General features: G+C 42.8%; 1 protein-coding gene across 1 annotated transcript; it reads right to left on the minus strand.

Moving 5' to 3' along the window:
• Window positions 1-374: 374 nt before the first annotated feature.
• LOC118379060 (ephrin-A1-like) lies at window positions 375-23620 on the minus strand. Its single transcript, XM_035766063.2, has 5 exons — window positions 23305-23620; window positions 4134-4429; window positions 3506-3571; window positions 3256-3348; window positions 375-2909 (listed from the first exon to the last, which is right to left on the minus strand). Exons 1-5 carry the CDS (start codon window positions 23400-23402, stop codon window positions 2788-2790), a joined length of 675 nt encoding a protein of 224 aa, XP_035621956.1. The 5' UTR covers window positions 23403-23620; the 3' UTR covers window positions 375-2787.
• Between the last annotated feature and the right edge of the window lie 1257 nt (window positions 23621-24877).

Below are 24877 nucleotides of genomic sequence, written 5' to 3' on the forward strand. Positions count from 1 at the left end.
TGAACATCTGTATTTAACTCCATATTAAATCGGAGTGATCATTATTATAGCTATCAACTTATCTGGGGCGGCAGGGTAGCCTAGTGATAGCCTAGTGGTTGGAGCGTTGGTCTAGTAACCGGAAGGTTGCAAGTTCAAACCTCGGAGCTGACAAGGTACAAATCTGTTGTTCTGCCCCTGAACAGGCAGTTAACCCACTGGTCCTAGGCAGTCATTGAAAATAAGAATTTGTTCTTAACTGACTTAGTTAAATAAAGATAAAATAAAACAAAAATCTCTGTGATGTTCTTTCCACTGTAATATAACAGAAATCTGTTAGGAGGGGATAAAAAAGAAAATGGAAATTATAAGGTCAGAGGAAGGGAAACCACTAATTGTTCTTGTTTTCACAAAAATATATTTTTATTTCACATTTATCATAATTATCAAATGGGTTCTTTATATAATCTTCTATATATATTTATATATACATATAATACACTTTACTTACACATATACAAAATAAGGTAACAAAAAGGATTGACTCAATGTTAGTCATATAATGTTGTCTGTTGTTCAAACCACCCTGTGAAGTTGGGCTTGGCAGCTGTGATACGGTGTCTTGTGGTTTCAGTGAGTTCTGTGTGCCTGACTGGGTGTGTAGGCCTATAATCTTACCATAGCAGTATAACCCTGACTGGCAAATTACATTATAATACAACCAAATTGTAAATTACACTACATGACCAAAAGTATGTGGATACCTGCTCGTCAAATATCTCATTCCAAAATCATGGGCATTAATATGGAGTTGGTCCCCCCCTTTGCTGCTATAACAACCTCTACTATTCTTGGAAGGCTTTCCACTAGACGTGTGAACATTGCGGCCCTGGATTTGCTTCCTTTCAGCCACAAGAGCATTAGTGAGGTCGGGCACTGATGTTGGGCGATTAAGCCTGGTTCGGTGTTTGATGGGGTTGAGGTCAGGGCACTATGCATTGGGGCAGGTAGCATTCTCCTGGCATCCGCCAAACCCAGATTCATCCGCCAAACCCAGATGGTGATGCGCGATTCATTAGAGAGAAAGCATTTCCACTGCTCCAATTGTGGAGAGCTTTACACCACTCTAGCCAACATTTGGCATTGTACATGGTAGTCTTAGGCTTGTGTGCGGCTGCTCAGCCATGGAAACCCATTTCATGAAGCTCCCGACGAACAGTTATTGTGCCGACGTTGCTTCTAGGGGCAGTTTGGAACTCGGTAGTGAGTGTTGCAACAGAGGACAGATGATATTTGCACGATACAGCGGTTCTGCTCAGCTGAGCTGTTGCTGCTAGATGTTTCCACTTCACAATAATAGCATTTATGACTGGGGCAGCTCTAGCAGGGCAGAAATTTGACAAACAGACTTGTTGGGAAGGTGGCATTCTATGATGGTGCCACGTTAAAAGTCACTGAGCTCTTCAGTAAGGCCATTCTACTGCCAATGTTTGTCTATAGAGCATGACTCTGTGCTCGATTTTATTAACCTCTCAGCAACTGGTGTGGCTGAAATAGCCAAATCCACATACTATAGTGTATTACCAACCAAATTTAAACTGTTTTTGACTTTGACTTTGATTTTTACTTGGTTGACTTTTTAGTGTAAGTAGAGGTAGAGAACAGTGTTGCATAGTGAAACACTGCTCTGGCAAGTATTGTGATGAGCATAGTTCAGTCTGGTTTATTTTGTTTGTCAGTTTAAACAGTACGGGTGCATGATCTGACATACAGAAAAGGCCTGCCTTACACTGCTTCACACAATGTACTGTATCCGTGTTTGCTTTTGGCAATTTGAACATTTTGTTTGACCTCTAGCTCTCCCTCGCACACTTTCTCTCTCACCGAAACACAAATTCTAACACTCTCCCCCCCTCAGAGAGAGAGCTCACTACCAACAGTAAGCATAGCATTTGTTAAACATACAGTATTGTATACAGTCAATCTTTCAGCTGCAAACTTTTACAAATGATTTTTTCACAGAATGTACACAATACCTTTCCTTTCCATGCAGTGTCTACTATGTCATGGGTCTGTATTGTGATGTCAGTCAGTCTGTGCATCAGTCAGTCAGTCTGTCTGTTGTTGTTGTGCTGTATGGTTAGTGCTGTGAAAGCACATGGTCGAGTCTGCACAGGAACATTGATAGTTCGCCAACACATCCCCTGCTTTTGTCGATGCTACATTGAGAAAGAATCACTAGGACATTTAGCGCCACTCAATTACAGTACAATAACACAAACAGAACACAATAGTCAAGGTTGGAATAGAATAGTTAAATACTGAAGAGATGATCACTGTATTCTTTGGCTCAAAAGCTTAAGAGAAGATGTAACACTAAATGCAGTTTTTTTTCTAACACAAATTCATATCAAATCCAAATAGTTGTCCATATAAGAAAGTCATTTAGCTTTTGTCGTCAGTGATTGTTCTTCGTCCATTTATGTTCCTCTTCAAAATCTTCTTCCGCACTTTTCCAAAATGAATTATGTTTTTTTGGGGGAGGAGAAGAGCAAAACAACAACCTTAGAGAACAAAATCTCTCCAGGAAATACTGACATCTTGAGAAAGCTCAATGCCTTCCCACAAAATTCAAACCAAATTCTCACTCGGCACACTTAGTGCATGTGTCCATCCGTACTTACGAGACTCAAATTTGTCCCTCTCCCAGTGACCAGCACTTGGGCTTTGAGAACTGTCTTTTGTGCCTGTGGTTCCCCGCAGACCCAACTTCATTGTATGTCCTCCAAGTCTATGAGATTTGTAGTCTCACTGTAACAGCAGCAATAACACTGGGACAAACAATGACAGGGTGGAGAAGGATGCCTTTGACACCGACGAATTTGTCCGCACACTTTTCTGGACCTCTGGCAGGATTACCACTGGGTCATCTGTATGGTGAAAATATAGAATATATATATATATATATATATTAGTCCATGTTAACTCATCCTTAATCTTAACTTCAAGGGCCGGTTTCCCGGACACAGATTAATCCTAGTCCTGGATTAAAAAAGCATCAATGAAGAATCTCCATTGGAATATACAATGCATTTGGAAAGTATTCAGACCCCTCGACTTTTTCCACATTTTGTTACGTTACAGCCTTATTCAAACATGTATTAAATAGTCCCCCCATCACGTCTTTCAAACCGGCCCTAAACGTTCAGTCCTAGGATCAAGTACAACTGGCCCATAGAGAATACAACTGGCCCAATGGTTTGTTCATTAACATACCTGCAGGCAGCCTGTTGGAGGGGTTGTGTGCTCCACCCTCAGCTCCAGGTACAGCTGCAGCTCCTCCAGTTGCAACCCTGGCCTCTTGAGAACCTGGATGAGAAAAATAACAATCAATTCCTCTGCCATACTGCAGCCTGGAGCTAAAATCATCATCATTGTCAGACAACGGTTACATTCCAAATGGCACCCTATTTCCTATATAGTGCACTACTTTTGACCACCCAACCACTAGGGCAGTGAAACTTACCATCAGTAGCTACGACGTCTACCCTGAGCCTGAGGCACTCCTGTCCGTGGTGGTGCAGAGGTTTGGCTGGAGAGGGGAAGGGACAAAGACTAGCGTTAATTACAGAAAAGCAAATGCACTTATCCTCCTGTGTCACCTTAATCTACCTCCACAGACAGACAGACGCACGCACACACACACACACGACCTGCAGCCATCTGTGAACAGGGGGAGGGTGTCCCGTCCTATCGCTCATCTAATTACAACACACTCAGGGTCACAGCATCGCCTCTCTGGGTGATTGGGCCACCAGCTATCTGCTAGCTACCATGTGAGCGCTGATGCACAACATAGCATGCCAACAACACAACGTAGCATGCCAACATTCACTGAATGTTAACATAAGCCCTCAAGGTGGCGACTTGTTTGCCTGGGTGCTTTACCAAGGGTCATACACATCTATGTCATCGGCAGTGCTTTTCCCCTAACTTAAAGGGAACATGTCACCCCACTCATTTTGACACGACTACTTTTGAGTCGTGTCTGAAAACGTGAAACAAACGTTGACATTCGGGTTCCCTTACAAATTCTCTAGAAATATTTGACTTACATGGATAAAACATTTTTTTTTAAACCGCTAGACACTTACAGATATAGTAGTAGCTCTCTCCCTGACGGAACTCCTTGCCCAGGGTGAAGGGGGTGAAACGCTGGAACTTCTCAGAGAACTTTTCAGCAGCGTGGGGGGCAAAGGGGTGGCCGCACTCCCAACGCATCTGGTCGTAGGACTGAGGCTTGCAAGCGTCGTAGTCCTCCCGCTCCACCATGTAGAGCACGTAGCGCTCAGCATCCTGCGATGCCACCTCGCCCAGCGGGTAGTGGGGGCACACGATGTCCAGGTAGTCATTCAGACGCACCTCCACCGCATAGCTGTCCCTTAGGAACCTGAGGACGAAGATCAAAGGGGGAAGGAGGGGGTTAGTCGAGTCACAAGTGTCATCAAAGTATGTATCGGCCGGTGGCGTGTGCCACGTATTCAACAGGGGAAATCATGGAGGAGATGGAGAGGCATGAGCAGCAGGCATGGAGAAAACACAATAAGTGGGAAAGTGAGTTGGGTGGATGTATAGAAATATGGATGATTGTGGACAGCAGTGCCGTCTGTGCTGGGAGCTAGTCCTGAGTGCACATTGATCCCGGCTCCCCCTGGCACCCAGCGATGTTTACAGAGAAACATTAGCAGTCATTCAGGACACCGGGCCAGGAGATGAGTATCGATACTAAACTGCAGACAGAGCTAGACACCAGGCATGCACAGACAAGGGGTGCCTAATCACAAAACACGCACCACCGCCGCCCGAAAGAATGAGAGGCATGAATGAGGAGGCCAGGTCTCTCCTGAGCATTTACCCCTTTCATTAAGGACAAACAGACACACACACACACACACACACACACACACACGTCTGGTCCCTGTCTGTTTCTGTCTCCAGCCACACACCCCCTCTCATAGCTACACACACAGGGAGCAGATACAGTCAGACTATCTGCCTGCCTCTCCTCCCTCCAGTTCTCTAAGCTTTTTACACCAGCAGTCCTTGGGCGGATTTACATTTGTCAAATATGTCTAGTGAGATCAACAGTATGTCTCTTCGACATAAGATTTGCAACTTCTCGGTTTACACTAGCCTTGGGATGTGATTCCTGCTTCATGTGTGAGTGCAGCTTTTAGCATACCGTAAATGCCATAGTATGTAGACAAACAAAATAAGGATAGCAATTCAAACTATACAGGAGCTTGATTAATGCAATGATACACAAATGTGTGGATATTTTTTAAAGCCATACATTTTCTGTGGCTAACAGAGCAAAAATGTTGTCTACTGGTATTAAGGTAATTATTTAGGGGACGTGTGGTGTGAGAGAGGTTGTCTTACACTGTTCCACTTAGATGGGGGTATGTGGTGTAGATGTCTTCCAAACTACTTTCTCTTAAAGAGAGATTTCAATCTCCAGTTGAAGTCGGAAGTTTACATAAACCGAGTTTAAATGTATTTGGCTAAGGTGTTTCACAATTCCTGACATTTAATCCTTGTAAAATTCCCTTAGGATCACCAGTTTAATTTAATAATGTGACATTTCAGAATAATAGTAGAGATAATGATTTATTTCTTTCATCACATTCCCAGTGGGTAAAAAGTTTACATGCACTCAATTAGTATTTGGTAGCATTGCCTTTCCATTTTTTCAAATTGGGTCAAATGTTACAGGTAGCCATCCACAAGCTTCCCACAATAAGTTGGGTGAATTTTGGCCCATTCCTCCTGACAGAGCTGGTGTAACTGAGTCAAGTTTCTAGGCCTCCTTGTTCGCACACACTTTTTCAGTTCTGCCCACAAATTTTCTATAAGATTGAGATCAGGGCTTTGTGATGGCCACTCCAATACCTTGACTTTGTTGTCCTTAAGCCATTTTGCCACAACTTTGGAAGTATGCTTGGGGTCATTGTCCATTTGGAAGACCCATTTGCAACCAAGCTTCAACTGATGTCTTGAGATGTTGCTTTAATATATCCACAATTTTTCTTCCTCGTGATGCCCTCTATTTTGTGAAGTGCACCAGTCCCTCCTGCAGCAAAGCACCCCCACAACATGATGCTGCAACCCCCGTGCTTCATGGTTGGGATGGTGTTCTTCAGCTTGCAAGCCTCGCCCTTTTTCCTCCAAACATAACGATGGTCATTATGGCCAAACAGTTCTATTTTTGTTTCATCAGACCAGAGGACATTTCTCCAACGAGTACGATCTTCGTCCCCATTTGCAGTTGCAAACCATAGTCTGGCTTTTCTATGGCAGTGCAATGGCTTCTTCCTTGCTGAGCGGTCTTTCAGGTTGTCGATATAGGACTCGTTTTACTGTGGATATAGATACTTTTGTACCCGTTTCCTCCAGTATCTTCACAAGGTCCTTTGCTGTTGTTCTGGGATTGATTTGCACATTTCGCACCAAAGTACGTTCATCTCTAGGACACAGAACATGTCTCCTTCCTGAACGGTACGAAGGCTGCGTGGTCCCATGGTATTTATACTTGCGAATTATTGTTTTTACAGATGAACGTGGTACCTTCAAGAGTTTGGAAATTGACATAATTTTCTGGAATTTTCCAAGCTGTTTAAAAGGCAGTCAACTTAGTGTATGTAAACTTCTGACCCGCTGGAATTGTGATACAGTGAATTATACAGTGAATTATACGTGAAATAATCAGTCTCTAAACAAATCGCTGGAAAAATTACTTGGGTCATGCACAAAGTAAATGTACTAACCGAAACTATAGTTTGTTAACAAGAAATTTGTGGAGTGGTTGAAAAACAAGTTTTAATGACTCCAACCTAAGTGTATGTAAACTTCCGACTTCAACTGTATATCTGTCTCTCTAAACCACACAAGCACCTCTCCTGGACCGGATTTGTGTCGTCAAAGTAGCGTAGTATAAAGAGGCCCCTAGTTCCAACCAGTAAAAAATAAATAATAACCACCTACACTCTCACCCTCCTCCTCTTTCTCTTTTTGCTCTCCTTCTCTACCTTTCTTTCTTCCCCGTCATTCTTTCTCACAGAGATATGTGTTCATCCCCATCCATCACCACACACACCAAACTGGAGAGAGCAGTAGCTGGCTCTAGCCTCTAGCAAAACAACCACCACCCCCTCACCCAGTGTTCAGTTACTTAAGCTGTGCTTATCCATTACCAACTCCTCCTGCCTGAATCGGTCTGCATCACCAGGGTGCCCAGAATAACGGAGAAATGGAGTAAACTCGCCCAGCTTAAATGTTTTCACAACACGCACCCCAAATGTGTGTCTTAGATAGAGTTTTATTGCTTTTGCAATGAATACATGTGCAACTCTGCATTTGGGGGACTCTCACAAAGCCAGCTAGTGTGTGGTGTGTTATATCCACCCCCTATTAAGGCGGCCGCATGCTTCCCAACCGAAACAGTTTGGTACAGTTTGTGTATATATTATGCTGACATTTTGTGCCGTTTTTGTTCGTTTTGGAGTTCGGTTAGGGTTTTGTCGGCTGTTTGGGCACACAACTATTTTTTCTCAAGGGCAAGCTGAAGTTCGGAAGCTGAAATGGACACCCCTTCATCCGTGATTGGTCAACTGTCGGGTTGGCGCAAGTGTTTGCTTGTCGAGTCAGCCCGAAACTCGTGTGGATTCAACACGGCGAACAACAACTTCGAGCATCATTTGACCGCGTAAGTAAAAAGTACCTTCCCCAGTACGATTCTACCTATGCATTACATAAAGACCAGCATGTAAATGCCAATTCATTCGAAAAAGTGGGGTAGGGTTTGCAACAAGTTTGTCAAAGCAAAGAAAAAGAAAAACATGGGCCGCAGTGGAGATCCCGGTAGAAAGGCTACTCCAGAAATGTTGCTGCTGGCTTGTTCAGCACACAAAGCATGGGAAGCAAGAAAGGAACATGCTGTCTTCACCAAAGGATGGGGTATGTTGTTATATTTTCTATTGTAGTCAACGAAGAGTAGTCATGTTTGGCAATAGCTAGCGCAAGCTTCTTGGCTGGCTGTTGGCTAGCTAGCCTAGCGGCATACTCGTGCATGGTAAGAAAGACAACCAACTAAACTAAAGATCACATCATAGCTTTTGATCAAACAATTTTGTCAGAGAAAGAAAAACATAAGCTACCCACATTGGCGTTACCAAAGTCAGTTTGGTAAAGGGAGGAAAAAGAGCTGCAGACTCAGTCCTTGACACAAAGTCATTGCAAATAATTGAAAACATATATCTCAAGATCTGGAAAACGTCATGCATAGATAGAGCCACCAGCTTGTCCCAGAAATAACAAAAAAAAGAAAAAATAATTTCAGACTTGACTTTGATCTCCTTTCCTCTGTTCTGTGGTCTCTTTTCCTCCTCTGCTCTCCAGACACTCCTTATTTCCCCCCCTCATCCCATCCGCTCCACAGGGTCCTGGCACCTATAGCTGATTTCATGGACAAACTCTCGCCAAAACTCCGGGAGGAATTTGACCACCAGCTGCATGAGTTTGTGCATGACTTCAAGAAAATGACATGGACCAAATGACTGGGACCGCAATGAAATTAACAACTTGTTCTGTTGTTGTTCAGGAGTCAGACACTAGACACGTTCATTTTATTCTATCAACACTTTTTTTTGTTTTACACGTCTGTTCTCAGCAGACAATTTTGTATTGTGGCTTAATTTCAGAAGCAAGAATAAAAGGTTTATTTGTTTGCTGAAAAAGCTCTGTTTGTATTTCTTCATGTCAATACAAGAGAGTTACAGTTCATATAAGGAAATCAGTCAATTGAAATTAATTTATTAGGCCCTATTCTATGGATTTTACGACTGGAAATACAGATATTCGTCGGTTGGCTACAGATACTGTACCTTTAAAAAAGGTAGGGGTGTGGATCAGAAAACCAGTCAGTATCTGGTGTGACTAACATTTGCCTTGTGGAATGTTGTCCCACTGCTCTTCAACGGCTGTGCGAAGTTGCTGGATATTGGCGGGAACTGTAACATGCTGTCTTTCACTTCGACCCAGAGCATCCCAAACATGGGTGACACGTCTGGTGAGTATGCAGGCCATGGGAGAAATGGGATATATCCAGCTTCCTGGAATTGTGTACAGATCCTTGCAACATGGGGACATGCATTATCATGCTGAAACATGAGGTGATGGCGGCGAATGAATGGAACGACAATGTCTCATCACGGTATCTGCGTGCATTCAAATTGCAATTGTGTTTGTTGTCCGTAGCTTATGCCTGCCCATACCATAACCCCACCATGGGGCACGCTGTTCACAACGTTGACATCAGCAAACCGTTCGCCCACACGACACCATGTGGTCTGCGGTCGTTTCTAAAACGACATTGAAGGCGACTTATGGTAGAGAAATTAACATTCAATACTCTGGCAGCTCTGGGACAATCCTGGAGTCAGCATGCCAATTGCATGATCCCTCAAAACGTTAGACATCTGTGGTGTTGTGTGACAAAACTGCATATTTTATAGTGGCCTTTTATTGTCCCCCAGCACAAGGTGCACCTCTGTAATAGTCATGCTGTTTAATCAGCCCCTTGATATGCCACACCCGTCAAGGGATGGATTATCTTGGCAACAGAGAAACGCTCACTAACAGGGATGTAAACAAATATGTGCACAAAATTTGAGAGAAATAAGCTTTTTGTGCTTATGGAATATTTCTGGGATCTTTTATTTCAGCTCATGTAACCAACACTTTACATGTTGCGTTTCATATTTTTCAGTGTAAATAACTGCACACAGACATCCCTGAATCAGGTTTACTTTTATTAAAAAGATTAGAACTCTACTGGTTCACAGTGCACACAAAGAACAGTGTGTGCGCATCCATCAAGAATCCTCCTTGTAGCCATGATGCCGAATGCAATTTCTGACTCTCCGACAACAAGAGTGGTGCTAGTTCCAGGTACACCCAGGTTTATTGAGATACCTCTCACGGGAGTCTAACAAGATAAGTGTCAGATATTTGTATTTGGTAAACAAAAACAAATTTTCCAGGAACCATATTCCAAAAGCCTTGATAAAATGGCACTTTCATATAGAGGTGCATACATGTATGCAGTATCAAGGGACATTAGAAGCAGAAAAAGTGAAATTGACTCCAACATTCTATTATCAACATACCTGGATAAGGGTGCATGAGGTTCTCATGTAGGGGGAAAGGCGCATCTCCCATGAAAACATGAGGACGTTGTGGTACCTGGCAGAACAGCTGGCGGTGGTAAATCGAGGGTCTTCTGCAGCAGTTTGGACCCAAAATAACTCCTGAAACACTTCACCCTAGCTCTTTCGGCCATATGCCCCTACATCCACCATTGTGAACCTGTAGTGGGCATCTTCTCTGTCTCCGTATCTCGCCTATTATGTGTGTTACTAGGCACATCAAATCTAGTAGATCCCGGGCAATTCGAAAAATGCATTTCTCGCCAGTCAAGTGTCTCTCTGTATACACAATTTTATTCTCCTGCGTGTGTATTCCTTGTTTAGGTGTGTCGTTTCTTCCTTGTTTGGCTGTAGATGGCCCATTAACCAGCTCATCCGCCTCTAATGTCCTGGGGTAATATTGCCGCTTTACTCTTCATTTTTTCAAGTGAATATCTTTTCAGGGAGCATGGGATCATACTCATTCAGTTTGGCTCGTCAAAGTCGAACTGAAGCATGCTGACGCCTTTGCACCACACAGCTCTGTGAGAGATGGGTTGCTCCATAGTCCTGGGTTGGGTATTTGCACATCTGCCAATGAAAACTCCACATTGGAGCCATTTTGGCTCTTGGGTATCTGTTTTTTTGTTGTTGAGAATTCCAGCTTCACCCCATGAAAGCAATGAACACAAGTGACATTTGGGATGTGTTCCGGGGGGTCCATATGTGTGAGTAACGATCAAAGTGCACAAGCGGAGAGAGGCCCTTGTCGCTCATTAGCTGGTGTTGTTTGTTACCGGTGGACCCCCTGGTTAAAGGACAGACGCTGTGGCTCCAAACTCCTAGTGCCCACTACCCTTCCCCCACCCCTCCAGCACAACCCCCTCTGCCTCCCCGCTTCATTGCTTTCCCTCAATGCAGATGACCAGATTAACAGCACCGTGGCAAGAGTGGTGTTGGGGCCGGTAAAAAGAGCAACTGTTTCTCTCTGTATACTAATTAAGCGAGTCAACATCCATCTAGCTGCATAATAGTGGCATATTAAGCAAACATGGGGCCAGTAATTATTATTCCACTGACTGTGTGCTAGGACAGCTGAGTGCTTATCTACAGTTTGCCTAGCTGCCACACACTGTTTACAAGTCATTTTGCCTGCCACTCACAATTCCAGCGAAATCGATAATACTATTGAGCAAACATGTTCGTATGCTGCGTTTGACCTAGTATCCTCCTCAAACAGTAACCGCACGCTCGCTCTCCCCCTGATTTAAAAGTTGTTTGTGGTATGGTTCCAAAGTATTCATCAAAAAGGGGGTCGAAGGGCAGTGCAATTAAAAACACACAAAAAAGGGTAATAAAGTCACCCTCAGGAGTGAGGGAGCCATGTGAATGAGAGGGTCAGGGGCCTCTAGCTGCAAATGGCTTTTCCTCTGTGGTAAACTTTGTGTGTGTGTGGGTATTGCAGTTGCTTCATCAATGCTACCGTTTCATACAGTGGTACTATTCGCACCCTCCTCTGATGGAATATCTTACTAACCCAAATGAACAGGGGGCTGAATACACACCCAAGAGGGGCCCCTTTATTAATTGTAAATAGTTTATTTATCCCGGGGGCTTTTGCAGCACGACTGATTAAAGGCACTTCAAAGAATGCCTGATTGTTAAAAACTTTTCAATGTCAAACGTTGTCACCATCACTCTGGCAGACTGTAAACAGCTTCTCTCTCTTGATTTCAGACTCAATATTGAAAATGGCACCTGAATTGCTTCTCACTATGGTTAGAGCTCATTTATGCCCTTTGTTCCTCAGATGCTCAGTTTTAATGACAGCAACATTTACAGACGGGAGGGGTGACTGCATTCTCTGCTTATGGAGGATTTGTGGAACGATGACAGATATGCAACTACGATTGTGTGTGTGTGTGTGTGTGTGTGTGTGTGTGTGTGTGTGTGTGTGTGTTAGGTTTACTGAGGAATCTGTGTGTGTGTGTGTGTGTGTGAGATGATAAGGGGGATAATGAATGACGACAATAGACAGCCAGCTAACGTCAAGTGGTTTTATGTCTGTTTGTGTGTATTGTGTCATGTGCAAAATAGACTCCAGACTGTTTCAACCTCTACTCGTCTCGAGTGAATTCTTGATTTATTAGAGCCTCTTCAGGGGCAGGAGCCTGATCTATCTACTTTAATCTCTGGCCAGCGTTTTGCTTTTTTCTTTACCTCTACCCCCTCCCTCCATCTCCTTCTCTCATCTCTGCACTCTATCGCCCTGTGGAATGTTGGACATCTGAGGGGAGGGAGGGCTCACTCGGGATCAAAGGTCGGACAATCGCAAAGTCGGCACCAGAGGGTCCTTGGACACACACATACAAGCACACACACGGTCAGCAAGTAATGTGCTGCTCCCGTGCATTTAAAAGCCCTGAGATGGATGTTGTGTGGAGAATCACCTGCTTTGAGGTTCAGTTGTCTATTTAAAAGCACATGGAGGTTACACCAGCTGACAAGCTCGCAACACCTGACCACTGTAAAACTCCACAGCAATTACCATCAGTGCCATAGTCTAGAGCCATCACCCTTCACTCAAATCTAGAGCAATTACACTAACCTCAGAATCTTTTTTTCCACATCGGGTCATAATGCCACACTAATACAGCCTAAGAGGTGACTGGTCGGAGTTACGGCTGAGTGGATCGGAATGCCGCGGGGGCGTCTAATCGGCTCGTCCGAGCACGGATTATCAGGTGGAGCAGCGGCTGAGTTTGGGTCCATTCAGCGGCACCAGACTCTGCCTAATACAAGGGCTTAGAGCCGACACTGAGGCCCAGAGAGGGAGGACGGTAGTGGGGGAGAGTGGGGCAGGGTGGGGCCCTGGGTCCATTGTTCCCAAACAGAGAGGGGGTATTACTCTGGACTTTGGGACTTCAAAAAGGACTGAACACTGTGTGTGTGTGTGTGTGTGTGTGTGTGTGTGTGTCCATAGGACCATGGAGGGAAAATGGGAAAGTGAGGGGTGTTAAAGAAGAGAGATGAAAGACCTGGGTTACAGGGCTGGCATTTCTTTCTGAATTTATCCCTTGGAAAAAGAAACAGTTAAGAGATTTTTTATTTATTTTTAATTTTTTAATTGAGGAGCGTGAGAGAAGAGCCACTCTGAAATATAAGTCTGGCTGTGCTTGTGGGGCTGGTTCACATTTTTCTTACACAGCTAAATTTATCTTTCGTTTCATCTATCCATCTCTGTCAGGTCTCCCCACCCTCTCCTAGTCCATCTTGCATCACTCAATAAGCCCACCCTCTCCCAGTCGATCTTGCATCACTCAATAAGCCCAATAGATCCCCATTTAATTCCGACCTCTCCCCTAGCACTTGCCGAACCAATCAGACCCGGCCTTGTTGGAATGCCAAATATGTGAGTTTGTGACCCACTGTTTGTATTGGCTAACACAGTTAATAGAAACAAGAATGGGCCAACTATTAGCCCCTCCCACTTAACATACTATTCAGAGGCAGGTTCATACTTGGGTTGTGTTGACTTCTGTCATCAATCTCTCTCCTTTCTATATCTGTTACTTTACCTTTGTCCATTGTTCATTCTGACAGCGCCCTTGGCCAAAGACTTCAACGCCTTCCCTCCCACAAAGTAACCCCAGAATCCACCAGCAACATAATTGCCTTATTTTGGACAACCACAGGGATATGAATGTGTGCTCTTTCTAACGGTCTAACGCGGTCCCAGAGTCATTTGTACGTGTGAGAGCCTGACCAAAAATGTCACCACTGAAATTACATTACTCAAGGTGCAATTTTTTGCAGAATTGATTTCCAAAAGATAAACCTTGTTTGTCATCATTATTTCCCCAATCCTCAGAGTATAATAGTCTGTGAGCATTCACCATTGTTTGCCTGCCCGCCCGTGGCTTTGAAACTGTACAAGGAGGTTTGGCTGAGACAATCTATTCAATGCAAAGAGGTAATCATTACACATCTTGACCTCCAGGGGGCACCAGTAACTGGAGCTGTGTGTATGTGTGAGACCCATACCGTAGATCAGTGTTGCTCACTATTTTTTGTAAGAGGGCCACTTTGGGTTGAGACAATCATTCAGAGGGCTGCACAGATCTTTACATTTGTTGTACTTTTTCTTCGTATATTATCAATTGAACAAATTCAGAGCAAGAGAGCACATGCAATTGATTTGATGTACAGCACATCACAAATATATACATACACACATCAAATAGGCTACATCACATGTATGAAGACCCATATTAAGGGTTAGTTAACTCAGTAGTTGGATGAGTGAAAATGTCCCCTCTGCTCCTTGACTGAATTCATTCTAAATGTATAGTGTTGTTGCTATCCTTGTGAGGCAATCCATTGGTCAGTCTCCGTTTTTGTTTCACAATGTTCATTGTTGAAAATGTTGCTTCACACGATTAAGTGCCGATATACAATGGTCACCTCTTTGCACACATTGCTTCAGAAGTGGATACTCCGTGTCTGACACAAGGCTCCAGAAATGGGTAACACCTGATCTTAATTCACATTGCAATGAACTGATATCCTTGAATCTTGACTCAAACTCCCTTGGAGCTGGAGATTCACCGTGTTCAGGTGGCAGGTGATGTCATTTTAAAAAGCCAGCTTTAATATCCTCCTTCACAGATTTGAGGGAGGAGAGAGAAATCGTTCCAAAACTCTGTCACGAGACAGCCATTGTGAAATATCAAGTCGCCATATTCTGTCTGGTATTCCTCCAGCAACACGCGGAATTTCCGGTGATTCAGTGCCATCGCAATAAATTATTTTTACCTTGTCTGTTCGGGGATTCGATCTATCAACCTTTCTAGTCCAACGCTCTAACCACTGGGCTACCTGCCGCTCGTAAAAATGACCACACACACACACACACACACACACACACACACACACACACACACACACGACTTGCTGCATCACATTCTGTAAGTCTTATGATTTTCCCATGATGTCAAGCAAAGAGGCACTGAGTTTGAAGGTAGGCCTTATAATACATCCACAGGTACCTCCAATTGACTCAAATGATGTCAATTAGCCTATCAGAAGCTTCTAAAGCCATGACATTTTCTGGAATTGTCCAAGCTGTTTAAAGACACAGTCAACTTAGTGTATGCAATCTTCTGACCCACTGGAACAGTGAATTATAAGTGAAATAATCTGTCTGTAAACAATTATTGGAAAAATGACTTAGGACATTTACTTTGTGCATGACACAACAGACTTGCCAAAACTATAGTTTGTGAAGTGGTTGAAAAACAAGGTTTAATGACTCCAACACAAGTGTATGTAAACTTCCGACTTCAACTGTGTGTCTGTGTATATGTGTATATATATATATATATATACACACACACACACACACACACACACAATCAAGTGTTTCGGGCATGCATTAGACACATTGAATTGAAATTGTATCATCATTGTTATGTACAATGAATGGAAAATATGAAAAATCACTGCAAGCCGCAAATTAAAGGGCTTTGGCCTGTGGGCCGCGCAATGAGTACCACTGCAGTAGATTAACAACAATATGCATGCAATATGCATGCAATCGCTGTGGGAACAAGTTACCACCAGAGTCCAGTCATTTCAACAACAGGACAAACCCATCAAAACGACCCTTATTTACAGAACACAAATAATGGTTCATTTTCAGAGACAATAATCGACCCCATACACAATTCATTACAAATGCATGGATACGTGCAAAGTCAAAGACTATGTAGTTGGACAAGTCTGGACACACAATTCCATGTTTATCATATTCCTATGCCTGTTTACCAGGAAAGTCTTTCATACACAGTATTTGGGGTTGAGAGGTTGTAAAACATTGAGGAGGAGGTGGAGGAAGTCTGGCGCGTAGATAAGGAAGAGGCAGAGACAGGGGCAAAAAAACACCCATGGGGTTGATTGAGGTGAAAATGATCAGAAGGAAAATCTTGATGAGAGACAGTGTAACACACACACAATCAAACAACCAATCACTATTCATCCAATTACTCTCACTGGCAGGAAACGCGTTGTGTTAATTTTGATAAAAATGTTCTCAGGATCATTTCATCAACCCCCTTAAGTAATAAGTACAGGGTTTGGTGATTGCGTGTGCCAGTGTGTGAGAACGGTATTGTTTATTGTGTCGGCAGGATATGCTGTTTCCCGGGAAAAGACTAGGCCAGGAAGCTCACATTCGTAGGGAAACACGCACATACACGCTCTTGTAACACTGCCTCTGAAAACCTTTGGCCTGAATCACTATCTTACTTTACTCAAAACTTAGCAACCTTCCTTCTCCCACCCAGACATACAGGAAATTGGCTTTCTCATTATGGTCGTCAAGGTAATTAGTCTGCTTAACCGATGATTGTCAACTAGAATACCGTCGCTTGGGTGATACTGTTTATACAGTAGTATTTCAAAATACTAATGGTATGATTTTCAAAACAGCCATTGTTTCGTGTGTATACAGTACCAGTCAAAAGTTTGGACACACCGACTCATTCAAGGGTTCTTTATATTGTAGAATAATAGTGAAGACATCAACCCTATGAAATAACACATATGGAATCATGTAGTAACCAAAAAAGTGTTAAACAAATAAAATTATATTTTAGACTCTTCAAAGTAGCCACCCTTTGCCTTGATGACAGCTTTGCATACTCTTGGCGTTCTCTCAACCAGCATCAGCTGGAATGCTTTACAACAGTCTTGAAAGTGTTCCCACATATGCTGAGCACTTGTTGGCTGATCTTCCTTCACTCTGCGGTCCAACTCATCCCAAACCGTCTAAATTTGGTTGAGGTCGGGTGATTGTGGAGGCCAGGTCATCTGATGCAGCACTCCATCACTCTCTCATTCTTGGTCAAATAGCCCTGTGGTGGGTCATTGTCCTGTTGAAAAACAAATGATAGTGGGACTAAGCCCAAACCAGATGGGATGGTGTATCGCTGCAGAATGCTGTGGTACCCATGCTGGTTAAGTGTGCCTTGAATTCTAAATAAATCACTGACAGTGACACCAGCAAATCACCCCCACACCTCCTCCGTGCTTCACGGAGGGAACCACACATGCAGAGATCATCCGTTCACCTACTCTGCTCCTCACAAAGACAAAGCAGTTGGAACCAAAAATCTCAAGTTTTGACTCATCAGACCAAAAGGACAGATTTCCACCAGTCTAATGTCCATTGGCCCAAGCAAGTCTCTTATTATTATTGGTCTCCTTTAGTGGTGGTTTCTTTGCAGCAATTCGATAATGAAGGCCTGATTCACGCAGTCTCCTCTGAACAGTTGATGTTGAGATGTGTCTGTTACTTGAACTCTATGAAGCATTTATTTGGGCTGCAATCTGAGGTGCAGTTAACTCTAATGAACTTATCCTCTGGGGCAGAGGTAACCGAGTTTCCTTTCCTGTGGCGGTCCTCATGAGAGCCAGTTTCATAATAGCGCTCAGGGTTTTTGCGACTGCACTTGAAACAAGAATCTCAAATCGTCAAGCAAAGAGGCACTGAGTTTTAAGACAGGCCTTGAAATACATCCACAGGCACACATCAAATTGACTCAAATGATGTCAATTAGCCTATCAGAAGCTTCTAAAGGCATACCATAATTTTCTGGAATTTTCCAAGCAGTTTAAAGGCACAGTCAACTTAGTGTATGTAAACTTCTGACCCACTGGAATTGTGATAGTGAATTATAAGTGAAATAATCTGTCTTAACAATTGCTGGAAGAATTACTTGTGTCATGCACAAAGTAGAGGTCCTAACCGACGTGCCAAAACTATAGATTGTTAACAAGAAATTTGTGGAGTGGTTGAAAAACGAGTTTTAATGACTGCAACCTAAGTGTACGTCAACTTCCGACTTCAACGGTTTATAGTTTGTGTGTATTGATATGCAGGCTACGTGTGCCTTTTGTAAAAATAAAAAAATACAAGTTTTTAAAGTATGTCGTTCTGCCCTTGAGTGGTTTGTCTATTAATGTTCTGTATTATGTCATGTTTCATGTTTTGTGTGGACCCCAGGAAGAGTAACTGCTGCTTTTGCGACAGATAATGGGGATCCTAATAAAAAAAATCAAAATCAAATTGAGGCTATCACACCAGACTACTGGTAGTCCTCAATCTCAGCGTGTTTTCTCTGATTCCAATTCACTAGACATAGATTAGGGAGCAGTTTATGGGATTTGGGAGAGGTAGAGAAACAGAGAATGAGTGGGGCGTGGAAGAGTCATTCACAGAAATTACTAGAAAGGGGATGAAAAAGAAGGGAATAATATGAGATTAGCGAGGAGAGGAAAAACTGCCCCTTTTTGCAGAAAATAGGAGATGAGATACAATTGAGATTGTCTAAGCAATGTAGAAATCCCTTCTCACACCACCTACTTATACCAGAAGACGTGGCTATCCAACCCTCTCTACACACACCTTTGTTATTCTCAATTTTACTCCTTTCAGTGGCAGAGCAGAGTTCTCAGACTGGTTCGACCACTTCCACTGCCTCGTGAAAAAAACAAGAAGAGAAAAGCATACAGAGTGAGCCAACAACTGAAAGAGGGGTCGAAATTGCTTGAGTTCATTGAATAACCCATGGCAGCTGGAAGGAGAGGTGGGTAGGGGTTTGCTTGAGGGAAAGGTAAAGCCGGGAGAAAGAGAAAAAGATGGCAAAGTGCCTAGTGACGAATGGCTAAGGGTGCCAAAAACTTTATTTATTTTTTAAATCCACACCTCTTACCATTCTTTTCTCCTTCCTCCCTTTAGAGAGGGAGACTAGGAGGTGAGGAAATAATGGACTGGGGGCAGCATGTAAAGATGAGATAAAGGTGGAGAGGGAGCAGAGAGAGAACCAGAGACATGAGGAAGAATGAATCTCTCCGAGGCTGTTCCAAACCCGTGTGAAGAGGGGAGGCCTGAGCGGCAGACAGCATTCAAAGGCCACCTCAGTGACAGAATGACTGACAGACTGATAGAGGCAATGGCACTTCATCACCGTGTGCACTCTGACCCCCAATCAGTCACACCAGTTACTATTCTCTTCTGTTGCACTCCGTGAAGAGAATACCCCCAATTTGTATAGGAAGCACTACAAAAACCTCCAAATTGGCTGGATAAAACTTGCAAAAATCACTTATCAATTACCATAAAAATCACTAATTCGAGGCAAATGCACTGTAAAGGTCACTTATTTTGATGAAATACACTATATTTATATATAAAATATCACAAAGCTTATTGAGGTAAAAAAAAAAATGCTATACATTAGCGAAGAAGATTAAACCCCCAAAAAGATAAAATGTGCAGCGAGAAAAAGGGATGGTTGGAATTATGTGATAAGAAAAAAAGCCATTAAGATGGAAAAGAGGCAAATAAAAATAGAAAAAAAATCTAAGTAAGTAAGGAGTAAGGAAAGCGTTAACATTGAACATGTTGAACTTTCTGCCATAACCAGCTTGAAACAAGGAACAGAGCCAAAATGAGCGAGGGGGCGGTGGAGAGAGGAAGAAACAGGTACGGGGAGGAGGAGGGAGGTTTACTCATGCTCTGTCAGGAAAAAAATAATGGGTAAAAGAGAGAGAAAGAGCAAGCTGAATGAGTAGGCTACAGTATTACTTTACTTTTGGGTTATGAATGTTAACATCAAATCACAGCAATGCAGTGCAGTGTGCCCGTTGCCCAGTAGTGTGTGAGGGTGAACGTCTGGGTTCATGTGTGTGTGAGCGAGCAAGTCAGTGATTTAGGAGCTGGTGCTTTAACACACTGCTTCCCCCATTGGACACACCTTTCACACAGACACACACCGAGCAAAGCATACTGATAGATCAACTTCTGGGAACCAGTGTGAATGATAAAGCCCTTCTTAACCTATGATGCAAGCTTGCAGATTGACACATGTAGGCACACGGCTCTAAATTAGAGAATGTTAGGAGAACCCCCCAAAAAATGATTCATTGATTGAAATACAGCCTATATTGAGCCTACGTTGCACCCTAGAAACGAATATGTAACACTGTAAATACATTAGTTTATTATAAAAGCTCAAATGTTGATATGAAAGTTGTGGAACATTAGTATCCTACATTGTGTAAAAGCACACATTTCTTATTTAGCTGCATTACATTTAAAAGTGTACACGGTCTCGTTAAAAAAAAGTCTGGTTTGTGATGACTCATTCATGCATCACCATGCTCATTGATTTTCTGAAGAAGCTATCACTTTTCCTTTCTTTCGGTGGCCCCAAATATTTAGATATAGTGGTAAAGTTACCAGGTTGTTAGCTAGCCAGCCAATGAGGTAACATGGCTGAAAAAGTGTAAACTAATGTTTAACGACGCACAATCTGTTTTAGAACTACCCACGACGTTCCGGTATAGGAAGATACAAATGTGGCGCTGATAATGAGTCAGATCTTTTGACCTGGTTGGTCTGAAAGCAAGCTTTTTCGTTGTAGTTATGGTACAACCGTGACCCTAACAAATATGCACTCGCTTGTTTCTCGAGGGCACTCGGAAGCAACTGTACAGGGAAGCCTTATCATTACAACAATTGATATCTGCGAGATTTTGTTTTTATAGTTACACGGTGCTCCTAAAATAAAACTCCTGGTCCCACAGCAAAATCATTTTGTCGCATCCAACAAAATTGGTCGCACTTCAGAGCCCCGGGCGCACACACATAACAACCCAGCCAGAAACAGATCTCTGTTGGACTGAAACACAGCGGCAGCTCACTCACAGGCAGCATCAACATGCCCCAAGGCACAAACATAGTACATAGGGCATCTGTAACTGACACGCACACACACACACTGTTTATTCCGTAGGGAAGCAGACAGGTTAAATCGTTACCACCTAACTGACCAAAATGATTCGTCTGTTGTCAAGTAGATTAGCTATAGCTTTCTAATCAAGACCATTGATTGATCTGCCACACAAACTGGGGGAGAGGGGGAGGGCGTCGACCCAAAAAGGACAGAGAGAGCCATGAACAAATCAACAACAGTAGGTTTATCAAGCATTGGGTTTGAGGGGGAAAAACAGATTTAGAGAAAACCAAGAAAAGGAGAATAAATGGAGAAAAAAACCCATCTCTCCCGAACTCTCCTTTATTTCTGCGAGTGTGGGATTAAGTGCAGCGATTTAGTGCAGATATCCAGTAAAAATAGCAAGCGTGGGGATTATGCGTTTATTTTCAGAAATGATGATCATTGTTGTCACTGCATTGACGTAGCATGCTCACATCTGGGACTCGTAACTTCATTCTCTAAGATTATGACATGGATGTGTTTCTGAGAACAATGTCTGCAGTGGCATGGCTTTATGGGAAATCTCTAGGGATCACAGCAAGATAAACTGAACAGTTTAGTACTGTGTGAATTTGAATATATATGTATGTATGTGTGTGTGTCTACAAGACAGGACATGTTAAATATATATATCTCTCTGGCCCCCCAATGGTGGAACAAACTCCCTCATGAAGCCAGGACAGCGGAGTCAATCACCACCTTCCGGAGACACCTGAAACCCCACCTCTTTAAGGAATACCTAGGATAGGATAAAGTAATCCTTCTCACCCCCCCCCCCCTTAAAAGATTTAGATGCACTGTTGTAAAGTGGCTGTTCCACTGGATGTCATAAGGTGAATGCACCAATTTGTAAGTCGCTCTGGATAAGAGCGTCTGCTAAATGACTTAAATGTAATGTAAATGTAAATAAAGGTTTTAAAAAATGTGTTTGCATTCAAGTGAGAGTGTATGCCCTGCTGTGATTGAATGGCCGTTTGTCTTGTTTGTGTGTGATTGAGTGAGTTTGTGCCAGTGTGTGTTAGTGTATGAGTGAGTGTGTGTGTTTCAGTCTCACCCTCCCAACTTTTCACCCCAACCCAACCACCATAACTCTAATTGATCTCCACTTATTCAGAGTGGGCTCCAAACCCCAACAATTTGGGCTCCAATTCCCAAGCTATCCATCGCACTCCCGCAATATGACCTACTAGGCAGGCTTCAAGTTACATCCTCTGTCTCTGTCATTGACCATTATTCCTTATATTTCCATCTGAAATATGAACCCTCATATGTCTCCCTGTCCTGTCCCGTCAGCCCATCATATATATCCAGTGATTTAGTGGACAGACAGACACGCGTAATGAAAATGTAAGATGGAGATATCAACACCATCAGTGGGGATGGGTTTGCAACCGATATTTACTACCACGGTCACGTCTCTCTCTGGGTGACTGTTATAAAGCCTTGGGTAAAGATAGGCAAACCCATTTAAAAAAAAAAAAAGATATCTGTTGATACAAATGGAATGTGGAATTACATTTACTGTTAGTGTGGTTGGGTCTTTTAAAAATAGGACATTTTATTATTATTAAATAGATATTACACAAGCTTAAACTCAGTTGCTAACAGTGGTGCTAATAATAATGCAACTCCCAATCCATACCATATGTCCTTGAAAGTGGGGCAATTTAGATGGTAGCCTATAAATAAATCAGACTTATGGTTTAACTATGTGTAACTACCAATTCACCGAAAGGGTAGACAGACAGATTGTGACACAGAAATTGACCAGGTTATACAAGGAATTAGATTAAAAAAATGTTTATTTTTTAATTAAGTTTCCCCTCAGGCAGTAGTGAAGCTAGTGAACAAGAAGATACTGTAACTGCCTTGCATTATCATGACAACAGTGGCCAGCTGCATATTCAGTAGACTCAGAATGTAAACCAATTAAAGTAGTAGGCTACAACATAATCTATTTAAAATACCCTAACAATCACATTCATGTGGTAATTGAAAGGTATAGGCTATTGCAGTCATTGATATGCACAGATAAAGAGGTACTGTAGCATTATTGAGCATTGACTAGTTTGCCGACAATCCTAGTCAGCAAATCATGCAAGTCACAATCACAGCTTCTGATACATGGTATTACTTTGTTGCACTTGCGAATCTGAATTGCAAATCTTTACAAATGAACAGTAATGAAATAGAATAACAAAAAAAAAAACACGTAAGCGATCACAAATAGTTTAACTTACTTGCTGTTTGTGTTATTCCAATATATGCTGTGCCTTTCTGCAGAAGCAAACCAAGCGCCGAGACTCCCAACGAAGCACAGGCTCCAGACCAAATCCATTATTTGAGTGGAGAGGTTGCGTTCAGAGGAAAACCGGCGAGACTTGCAGTCAAAACAAATGTAGGAAAATATCTATGCGTTCGAGTAGGTTATTTACTTAACAAATGTACTTATGCATGCAACAGCCTCTAAACAGAAAGCAAAAATACGAAGCACTCGGCAAAATAAGACGAGCCTATTTCAGTCAAGCACAGTCCGTAATGAATGAACAACAATTTGCTTGGTTTCTAGTTTTGTGGAACGCCTACTATCGTTAAACACGCCTCATAATGAATGAGAACCAATGGGAGGACATAGCGCCTCGCCGCTCCCCCCTTCTCCCCATTTTGTTTGTCAGATGCGGGATGCACGCCCTCTGTGGTACAGGACGAGGAGGGGAATTTAAGAAGTATTAGGACCTATTCTATTCTATTCTATTACCTATTCTATTGACGATTTCTTTTTCCAGACTTATTCGCAGAAGGATAGATATATAAATGAAGAAATAACACGATTTTCACAGAATCAAACGACCCAATCTGAGGGAAGTAAGTTGTATAATAGCTTTCCACCACAACCACTTTATAGTGGTCAGTTAATTAACAGACCTTTAGGCTATTTTACTTCCCAAATGGCACCCGATTCCCTACAAAGTGCGCTGGTCAAAAGTAGTGCACTATATAGGGAATAGAGTGCCATTTGGGATGCAAAAAAACCCATTATATTCTTGATTCCCGAGTGCCGCAGCGGTCTAAGGCACTGCATCTCAGTGGTGGTTTGAATCCAGGTTGTATCACATCCGGCCGTGATTTGGAGTCCCATAGAGCGGCGCACAATTGGCCCAGCGTAGACCGGGTAATTGTAAATAAGAATTTGCTCTTAACGGACTTGCCTGGTTAAATAAAATTAAATCTCATTCCTCAATTTCAGTGATTGGTTTTGTGTAGGCCTGGTGACATTGCCAACATGACATAGGCCCATAGACATAACATTTAACTAGGGAGCATTTACTGTTGCAGTATTTGACATGGAACCGGAAGAAATGGCAGCAGTTTTACAGGCGCCCAACCAATTGTGATATTATGTGGGTTTTGTTCATGTTATTTGTAACTTGTTTTGTACATAATGTTTCTGCAACCGTATCTTAGGGCAAAAAAAAGCTGCTGGATATCAGGACAGTGATCACAAAGATTTTTTCTTCAACAAGCAAGACGCACAAGACATTCTCCAAACACCCCACAGGGCCGACATCCCCGTTATTTGCAAGAGGAAGAGATGCAGATACAGAGGACATGAGGCCTCGTGAGGATCCGCATAAGGCGAGTGGGAAAGCTGCCGTGACCGTCAATATTACTCGCCAACGTGCAATCATTGGACAATAAATTAGACGAGGTACGATCACAAATATCCTACCAACGGGACACCAAAAACTGTAATATCCTATGTTTCACGGAATCGTGGCTGAATGACGACATGGATATTCAGCTCATGGGATA

The sequence above is a fragment of the Oncorhynchus keta genome, chromosome 19 (genome assembly GCF_023373465.1).
Source record: "Oncorhynchus keta strain PuntledgeMale-10-30-2019 chromosome 19, Oket_V2, whole genome shotgun sequence".
Lineage (NCBI taxonomy): Eukaryota > Metazoa > Chordata > Actinopteri > Salmoniformes > Salmonidae > Oncorhynchus > Oncorhynchus keta.